Here is a 10608-nt window from a genome sequence, read left to right on the forward strand (position 1 = left end):
ACCTTCCTTCTGAGGAGTGGCTGGTGGGTTTGAACCGCCAGCCTTCTGGTTAGCAGTCAAGTGCTTTAGCCACTATGCTACCAGAGCTCCTATTATGTGCATACAAGCTTATTTTTTTCTATGTACCTGGAAAAATTGATCCTTTTCTCAAAATGAAATAACCTCTCTAATACCATCTGATTTATAGGTATACCAACTTTCTTTTAGTTAGTGTTTATTTGCTATATAGTGTACATCTTGCTACAGTCTTCTATTTTCAAATTTGTCTGTATCTTTGGTATTTCTCTTCTAAGCAGAATTTAATTAGGTTTTATTATTTTTTTTTTATCCAGTCTGATAATCAGTCTTTTAACAGAATAATTTAAATCAATTACTAATATGTGTGGGATCTGATGTCTACTATATTGTAACTTGCTTTCTATTTTACTTACCTGCATTCTTTTCCTTTTCATCTTCTTCCTCTCTTCTCTTGAATTAAATATTTTTATTTTTCCATTTTCACCTTATATGAGCTTATTCATTTACCTTCGTTTACTAATCATATAGTAGGAAGTCTAATAAGTAAAACCAGCTTATTACTATCTGTCATGGCTTGAATTGTGTCCCCCCAAATTATATGTCAACTTAGCTAGACTGTGATTTCCATTATTTTGTGGTTTCCTCCATTTAGGGATCTAATTTTCCTCTATTTTGTGATGTGTTGTAAATTATAATCTCTCTATATTAATGAGGCATTGAATGTGGGTGTGTCTTGAGTCACTGCCTGTTCTGGTTACCTAGTACCACTCTGACAAGAAATATACCACAAATAGGATAGCCTTAACAAAAAGGTGTTTATTCTTACAATTTGGAGGCTTTAAGTCCAAGTTCAAAGTGCCAGGCTCTAGGGGCTGGGTGAAAGCCCTTCAACCTTGGGGTCCAGCTCTGCCTCCTGCTCCCGGCCCACTGGAGCTAGAGGCGTTTCTTCATTTAGGCAGCTGGTGGCTGCTGAGGTTTAGAAGCCCCAAGGTTGACAAGTCAAAAGGCACGGTCTCAGTGTTGCCAAACCACAGGGCAGGCCATTGACTTAAGTCCATTGTAAGTCCTAAGGTCAGTGGAGCATCACAGGCTGCTGAGCAATGACACGGCTACATGCAGGATCCAAGCATATCATAGGCTAAAGACCATTCCCAAGACTTCTCCTTATATACAGGAAGCAAAACACATCCCAAAGGCAGCTACTCAGCTTGTGGTAGATCCCACCATGGAGTTGATTGCCAGTCTCATCATGGGGAATACTTCCACCAGCTGCCCAGCCACTCAGCCAGGCCCAGCCAAGTTGACACACAAACATAGCTACCACACTGCCTTACAAAAGGATATGACTCAAGTCACCTCCCTTACTCAAGTCACACCATTACTTGTGTCACACCTTCTGTCTTACAAGAGATAAAAGGAAAGAGAAAGAAGCAGAGAAGTTTTTGTCATTCTTAGGTGCCATCCAGTCATCTCCGACTCATAGTGACCCTATGTACAGCTGAACAAAACACTGCTCGATCCTGTGCCAACTCCACAATCCCTGCTATACCTGAGCCCATCGTTGCAGCCATTATGTCAATCCATTTTGTTGAGGGTCTTCCCCATTTTTGTTGACCCTCCACTTCACCAGACATGATATCCTTCTCTAGGGAATGGTCCCTTCTTCCAGCTTGACCAGAGAGCAGTTTGGGAAGACTGCTCTTTGAAATCTTCTGTTCAACTCTCTCATCTTGTCAACTCTTCCATTTGCTTTAGCTACTGTTTGCTCAAGGGCAAGTTTCAGAGTCTCTTCTGACATCTATTTTGGTCTTTTCTTCCTTTCCTGTCTTTTTAATGACCTTTTGCTTTCTTCATGAATGATGTTCTTGATGTCATCCCACAATTCCTCTGGTTTTCAGTCATTGGTGTTCAGTGCATCAAATCTATTCCATAGATGGTCTCTAAATTCAGGACAGATTTATTCAAGGTCATATTTTGGCCCTCATGGAGTTGTTTTAATTGTCTTTAACTTCAAGTTGAACTTGCATATAAGCAGTTGATGGTCTGTTCCACAATCAGCTCCTGGCCTTGTTTTGGCTGAAGATATTGAGCTTTTCCATCGCCTCTTGCCACAGATGTAGTCAGTCTGAGTCCTGTGCAATCCATCTGGTGAAGTCCATGGGTGTAGCTGTCTTTTGTGTTGTTGAAAAGAGGTATTTGCAATGAATAAGTCATTGGTCTTGCAAAATTCTATCATGTGATCTCCAGCATTATATCACCGAGGCCATATTTTCCAACTACTGGTGATTCTTCTTTGTTTCCAACTTTTGCATTTCATTCATCAGTGATATTCAGCATATTTTGATTGCCTGTTCAGTCAATTTCAGACTGCAGAAGTGGGTAAAAATCTTTAATCGTCATCTTTGGCTTTGGTGGTTGGTGCAAAAATTTGAATAATAGTGGTATTAACAGCCTTCCTTGTAGGTGTATGGATATTATCCTATCACTGACAGCATTGTACTTCAAGATAGATCTTGAATATTCTCTGTGACAATGAATGCCACACCATTCCTCTTCAATTTGTCATTCCTGGAATAGTAGATCTTATGGTTGTCTGATTCACAGTGGCAAAAACCAGTTCATTTCAGCTCACTACTGCCTAGGATATCAATCTTTATGCATTCCATTTCATTTTTGACAACTTCTAATTTTCCTACATTCATACTTCATACATTCCATGTTCCGATTATTAATGGATATTTGCAGCTTTTTCTTCTTATTTTGAGTCATGGTGCATCAGCAGATGGGGGTCCCATAAGCTCTACTTTATCCATATCATTAAGGTCAGTTCTACTCTGATGAAGCTGCTCTTTTCCAGTGGTGTTTTGAATGCCTTCCAACCTGAGGGGCTCATCTTCTGGCACTGTTTCGGACAGTGTTTCAGGGCTATTCATAAAGTTATCTAGTAGTACCTCAGACAGTGTTTCACTGTTATTCATAAGGTTATCGCTGGCCACTTCTTTGAGAAGTAGATGGCCTTTTCCTTTTTCTGAGTCTGTCTCAGTCTGGAAGCTCTGCTGAAACTCATCCACCATGGGCAACCCTTCTGGCATTTGAAACACTGGTGGCACAGCCTCCAGCCTCATAGCAACCCACCACAGTACAACAAACTGACAGACAAGTTTATCTCTCTTAGCTGTTCCAAAACTGCTCTGCCCACTCCTGTCCTTCCTTCTACCTGTTCTGCTTCCAGCTTCCTCTTATCTGGGCGAGGGGGGGGGGGAGTTGTCTCTCTTTCCTGCCCTTACCTATATCTAGCTGTCAGCCCTGGCTTCCTGCTTCCTCCTGCCTAGTGCTGGGGGGGGGGGGGTTCTCTCCCACCCTTACCTTATCTGGTTGTCAGCTCTGGTTTCCTACTTCCTCCTGCCTTTGGGGGTGGGGGCTCTTTCTCCTGCCCTACAGAGACTCCTGCCCTGCATTACCACCAAGAAAGAAGAACCAGGAATGGAGTGCATTCTTTGGACCCAAAGTCCCTGCACTGAGGACCTCCTTGTATTTTTAAGTTCTAGAATTTTCATTTGATTCTTTTGTTTCAGTTCTCTTCTGTAATTCTCATTCTTACCTGTTTTATTCTACATAATAATCACAGTTATTTTAAAGTCCATGTCTGATAATTTCACTATCTGGATTCTGTGCCTTTTTTTTTCCATTGCCTATGTTTTCTATTGATTCTGTTTCCTAGTATATGTGTTTCCTTTTGATTGAATGCCTAACATTATGTGTAAAGAAGTTTAGAGGCTCTGGATGATGTTATATTCCTCCAGCAAGATTTACCTTCTCCTCTGGTAGACAGCTAGACTTTGGGCAAACCAATTTAATGCAACCAGGGGCTGTGTTAGCTATAGGTTGAGTTGCAGTGTTTGCCCTTATTCCTATCTTGTAGACTCTCAGGAGTCCCAGCTGAGAGCCTCATATATTTATTATGACCCCTCCCTGGAAAGTCATGAACTCTGATTTTTGGCAACATAATGCCATAAAATATACTTGATTTTCTTTAAAATATAAAATATTCTTGATTTTTCTTTAATCTGTCCTTGGAAACTTGGTAAGACCACTAAATGTGGGGATTATTGTATTTCCTTCCTCTTCCAGGTATTAGACTATCAATTTTGTCATTCTCAGCTGACATCTCATGACTTCTGACAGTTTTTTGGGTTTTTTGTTTTGTTTTTAATTTAGATTTCCTAGTTTCCTGCAGGAGTATTGACCTACCACAGGGCAACTCTATCATGGCCAGAGTGGAAGGCAGTCTATAGGGTTTTGTGGTTGGACAATACTGGTATTAACTTTGAATATTCTTTGTTTTGAGTAAGGATATATTATTCTGAGTTCAACAGGATTTTAGCCTTAAAATGTACCTGTTTAACTTCCCTTTGCAGATAAGTAAAGGTTTTTTTTATTTGTTCTATTGTAGCTCTTTGTAAAATATTTTCTAGAGTTACTGGGAGGGAGAAAGGATGAGAGAGGCTTGTTTTTGATAGGATTTCACAGGAACGTTTGCATTATCTGTGTTTAGTTTCTAGTCCTTAGCACTGTGTCTAAGAGCTCTGGTAGCATAGTGCCTAAGGCACTTGACTACTAACCAGAAGGCTGGTGGTTCAAACCCATAAGCCACTCCTCGGAAGGAAAGTTGAGCAATCTACTTCCGTAGTGATACCACCTTGGAAACCCAAGGAGAGGTTGCTGTGAGTCAGGTCTGACTCAACGACACATAATAACAACAACAGCATCACTGTGTCTTAGTACCAAGTCTTAAATAGAATTAAATTAAAAGATGAATACTCAGAAGTCTGGAAGACTAATATGTAATCCAGAACTCTAATTAATATCAAGAGACCTATGAAGCCAATTGAGAAGTTTGTTGAGTAAGTGGAATTTGTGTTTGTGGAGAAGAATCATTTTGTCAGATAATTCATGGGCCATGGCTCCTATCCCATCACAGAGTCTCATTTCTAGTGATCAGTATACTCCTTTCCATTAAATCCACAGCTCTTTCTCCTAGACATATTGGTGTAATCTGGCCGATTTGGTGCTCTCTTCCTAATTCTCTGTATTCGCTATACTTCCTTATGGTACATTTTCCTCATATTATTCATATGGATTTGTATACATTGCTACCTCACAAACAGTCAGTGTCCTAATTTTATTAGTAGATAGAAATGTTCATATCTACTAATAAAAGCCTCTACAGCATTTATAGCCTCTCCAGGCTTTATAGCATCCCACCTTTTTATTTTCTATCTGAATGTCTCTAAAACATAAAGATATTAGCTTTGGTAGTTATTCTTAAGTTACTCTTTTTCTACCAAGTATTGACCTCTAGTTTCATTTGTTTTTTAAGACCACATCTGGGTTATTTGTTTTAAAGATCGTATCACTAGAATAGAGCAGGTATTTTTTTTTGAAACTTAGAAAGTCAGATAACTTTTCTATGTTCATCAAGAAAATAAGTTTTGTACTAAGGATTCCAACTCAGGTCTGTGACTTCTGGGCTCAAGCTCCCAAGCTCTCCTACTTCACACATTATGTAGTAGATCAGTCCTTTCCTGCGTGGTCTTCTATTCACCTCTCCTCCCCTTTTTTTTAATCTTCATTTCAATTCTGTGACATGTTTTTTAACATTAGCAGGCTCATTATCTCATCCCAACTGGATGTTTTACTAGAGTAAAATGAACTTTTATTTTCAATGTCTTTCAGACTGGATAACTATGCCCATGAGTAAGAAATCCACTCTCAAGGCAGATATTCCTGATGAAGAACTGGATCAATGGAAGAGAAAGGGAAGATTCACTACAGGTTGTCACTGGAAATATGATAGCCGGTTAGAAGAGCAGTGTGGAGGCCAGGAGATAAATTTGCAACAAGTGGTAGTCACTCACCAGAAAACCCTATTTGAGGTTGGTGCCTGGGAACATAATGAATCCGGGAAAAACTGCACCGTGAGCTCATCTTTTATTCAAAGTCAGTCTAGCAAAAAAGCCTTTGAGTGTAGTGAGTGTGGAAAAGTCTTCTCTAAGAATTCAACCCTTAAAAAACACCAGAAAATTCATGCTGATAAACCTAATGAAAATCTGAAAACTCCTATTAAAGAGAAGCGATATGAATGTAGAGAATGTGGGAAAGCCTTTCACCAGAGTACACACCTTATTCATCACCAAAGAATTCACACTGGTGAAAAACCTTATGAATGTAAGGAATGTGGCAAAGCCTTCTCGGTTAGCTCCTCCCTTACTTATCATCAGAAAATTCATACTGGAGAGAAACCTTTTGAATGCAACTTATGTGGAAAAGCGTTTATCCGAAGCATACACCTTGCCCATCATTATAGAATACATACTGGAGAGAAACCTTTCAAATGTAATACATGTGAAAAAGCCTTTGTTTGCAGGGCGCATCTTACCAAACACCAGAATATTCATAGTGGAGAAAAGCCCTATAAATGTCATGAATGTGGGAAAGCCTTTAATCAGAGTACAAGTTTTCTTCAGCATCAAAGAATTCACACTGGAGAGAAACCCTTTGAATGTAATGAATGTGGAAAGGCCTTCAGGGTGAACTCATCCCTTACTGAACATCAAAGGATTCATACTGGAGAGAAACCTTATAAATGTAATGAGTGTGGGAAAGCTTTCAGGGATAATTCCTCCTTTGCTCGACATCGGAAAATTCATACTGGAGAGAAGCCATACAGATGTGGTTTGTGTGAAAAAGCCTTCAGGGATCAATCAGCCCTTGCCCAACATCAGAGAATTCATACTGGGGAAAAACCTTATATGTGTAATATATGTGAGAAGGCATTCAGTGACCATTCAGCTCTTACTCAACATAAGAGAATTCATACTAGAGAAAAACCTTACAAATGTAAAGTCTGTGAAAAAGCCTTTATCCGAAGCACACACCTTACTCAACATCAGAGGATTCACACAGGAGAAAAACCCTATAAATGTAATAAATGTGAGAAAGCTTTCAACCAAACTGCAAATCTCATTCAACATCAGAGGCATCATATTGGAGAAAAATGATAATGATTGCAATTTATATGGAAAAGTTTTGAGACAGTATATCAATTATTAAATGTAAGAAAATCCATTCTAGAGGAAATGAAAGCTTACATCAAGATAGTCATTTTATTTATCAAGAGTCAAGCTTCAAAATATTGTGTGTTTAGGGAATTTGAGAATGGCAAACACTCCTCATAGTTTAGTATTGCTGCAGTTGAATTAACAGTACTGTTTAATCAGGCTGAATTACCAAGTATCAGAACCAAAACTGAGCTTCCTTAATGACATAGAAATTGGTTTATCAAAATTACATTTTGACTGTTAAGAAAAATTATAAAATTGCAAAAATTAAGGTTGAGAAGCAAAGAGAATAAAGTAAGAAAATGATCTACAAGCATTTCACTTGACTTCATTCTCTTATATAATAGGGTTGCCACCTCTAATGGAATCCTTAGTTCTTTCCTCACCCACACTCCAGACACCTAGTTTAAAGAAAATACAATCACCCATACATCAGCCTAGGAATTATTTTAATTATGCTTCCTATCTACTTCAATCCATCATTTGGCAGATCTTCCTGGTCTTTTTGTCCACTGGCTTCTTACCTTAATTCTTCTGGGACAGTTCATCTTCTTTAGACATAGCAACTCCTACCTGTTAATATCATGTCCTTTTTTTACCACCTTATTTGACTTTGGGGAGTGTGGTGATCTGACCTCATACATAGTCCATGATTCAGGATATAGCACCTAAACTCAGTTTTCAGAACCCAGGACCCCTGCCTAAGGGGCAGAATTTGATCAAAATTCTTCAGTTACCCAGTTTCTCTGAGCCTCAGCTTGATGCTGACTGTGGGATGATACCTACAATAGGGAGTTTAGTTTGTGGGGATAATCTTCCAGTTTTCTCCAATAAAGTTAGATACACTACCCACAGCAGTCAGGGGGAATGCTCACCTTTAGGTGTAGGAATTCCCATCTATGTAATTGTGGTGGTCTTGGTCAATACTACTGCAACCTGTATTCCCAGTGTGTGACAGACAAGAGGTTAGACCCCCAAAGCCAGTTCTCACAGTGCTCTAATCCACTCTGTTTCTTTTGGCCAGATAGTTATCTGTGTCCCCTGCATTGTAATATGCTTTACTACTCAAAGAATATTGAACTTCTACATTCTGGTCCTTGCCCTCCCTTTATACATGTTTCTGAAGGTATTAAACTCTGTAGGAAAGCAGAGAGCTTTGATCTCTTCTGTATTTGAAAGTGGTCGTTTCCTCCCTTCCATCTGGGCATCCCACTACTTAAAGACTATCACATTCTGACAGTGGTGAAAAACATCGATCAACAAGTGGTCAACAGCACCCTTTGCATTCTCTGGCAGGGATAATATCCATGCCCAAAAGTTTGAATAGTCTAGTCCTGTAAGTATGTTTCCTTCACTGTCTTTAATCCTTCAGTGCTTTCTGAATAATAACATCTGTGTGCCTTCACATGTAACTTTAGGGGACACTCTCCTTCCTCCACAGAGATTGGGGGAGCCTGTACTACTACAAGATAGAAGATAACACCCAATGAAGTTGGAAAAATAAGTAAACTATCATTCTGGGAACCAAAGAGGCAACCTGACTCCTACAGTACTGGACCTCAGTTCTAAGCCATGGGAAAAAAATATATCATGGTGGAACTCAGTGGACTGTAGATTGAACATCTTTGGAAGCTTCCAAGGAGCTCTGGTAGCATAGTGGTTAAGACATTTTGGCTGCTAATCAGAAGGTTGGAATTCAAACCCACCAGCTGCTCCATGAGAGGAAGATGAGGCAGTCTACTTCTGTAAAGATTTATAGCCTTGGAAACCCAGTGGGGGTCACTGTGAGTCAGAATCTACTCAATGGCAGTGGGTGTGGGTGGGTTTTGGAAGCCTCCAGAAGCTTCAGTGACCAAGTTATTTTCAGCTTCCATTTAATAAAGCCCACATGTGTGGGCAAGCGTCTCTTGACAGGTGATCAGCAAATCATACTTTCTCTTCTGTTAAGCTGAGTGTGAAGCAGCATTTCAGGAGGCTATTTGGTGTTATGGGAGCTCTAGTGGTGTAGTGCCTAAGGCATTTGACTGCTAACCAGAAGGCTGGCAGTTCAAACCCACCAGCCACACCTCAGAAGGAAGATTAGGCAATTTACTTCTGTAGAGATACCGCCTCAGAAACCCAGGAGGGGTCCCTATGAGTCAGGATTGACTCGATGGGAGTGAGACTTGGTGTTATCTGTGCCCTTTGTTCACACATGTTCATCTGCAGCCTCATGCAGCTGGCGATCCCATGTTCCACAATAAACTTGGAAAAACCATGCTCGCTGCCTCCAGTACTAGTCATATTCCCTACCAGGTCTCTTAACCATCCCTTTATCCTGAGTCCCAGAATAACATTTCCAAGCTGAATGTTTTTATTATCTATTTTGTTTGTTTTTAATGAGAGCTACTGCCACATAGCATGTACCTGCAGTTGAGCTGTCCCCTAGGGAAAGGCCTGCTTAACAGTTTAAGAGCCTCATTCCTTCCAGTGACAACATTAGGAGAAGTGCCTCCACTGAAATCATTGCAGCCTGAAACCTTCCATCTGAAATTACAATCCATTTTACGAGAGCTTTTCTCTGGCCAGGCTTGGATCTTTATGAAATTAGACCTCTGGGATGCCTCTATTAGGTATGCCTGGTCTCACTTGAATATTTTTATGGTAATACTGATTACAGGCAGTAGCTATATTCTACCTTATGATAAATAGTTTATTGTCTGATCTTGCCTAAGAGAGTCAGTGTTTGGCAGAGTGCCATTCTGTACTTATCTGGAGTAGCATGACGTCCTGGACAATCTGCCCTTCCCCACTATCAGTCCCTTTGGCTCATCCCATTAAAGTGCATTTTTGAGAATGCTGAGAGAATTTCTCAGCCACGATCTCTTCTGCCAGGTGATTTGTCTGGTGTTAAGTAGTCAGTAGTTCTTGGGAAACACTTCTTCATCCTACTCTCTTTCAGCCAGGGTAATCACAAGATACTGCTGAATCCTAGGAGAAGAAGTTCATTCCATACCTTGCTTTTCTAATCTCAATGACTGGCCTTGTAGGCACTATTTGACTGTGACAAGCTGAAAAGCCACTATTTGGACCCTTTAAAGTCAAAGAGTTTGCAAATGTTCCATTTTCAGCAGCCCCCCTTCACACATAGAGCCTATCTTCCACCACTCCCTGTTCCACACAGTGTACAAAGGCTCTGTTCACAGCACTTCTGTGATCATGCCATCAAAGGGTGATAGATCTGCATGCAGCAGGGGATGTGCTGGACTTAATAATGCTGCCAGCCTCCCTACCCCACTCAGCTGGACTAGATAAGAGCTAGAGAAGGAGACCTAGGACTCCCACATCAGAACTTCCCTTATGTACTGTGGAACTGCCCAACGGGCAAACTTGTTGAAAGTGCCAGTTCCACTCTGCCAGGGAAAGGGCTTGAGTAGATTAGCATCTAGACTTTGTTGCATTCTTCATGTCTTTGTGAACACTGAAACTA

The 10608-nt window shown here is 40.3% G+C and overlaps 1 protein-coding gene across 1 annotated transcript in view; it reads left to right on the top strand.

Moving 5' to 3' along the window:
* The window catches only part of LOC103207743 (zinc finger protein 454), a 23596-nt gene extending 16517 nt beyond the window's left edge, over window positions 1-7079 (top strand). The window contains exon 4 of the mRNA XM_007953407.2: window positions 5755-7079. Within this exon, the coding sequence (XP_007951598.1) occupies window positions 5755-7079 (1325 nt within the window). The remainder of the gene's footprint in view (window positions 1-5754) is intronic.
* Window positions 7080-10608: the final 3529 nt, after the last annotated feature.

This window comes from Orycteropus afer, unplaced genomic scaffold (genome assembly GCF_000298275.1).
Source record: "Orycteropus afer afer isolate SDZICR_OR568_19922 unplaced genomic scaffold, OryAfe1.0 scaffold00393, whole genome shotgun sequence".
In the NCBI taxonomy this organism is placed as follows: Eukaryota; Metazoa; Chordata; class Mammalia; order Tubulidentata; family Orycteropodidae; genus Orycteropus; species Orycteropus afer.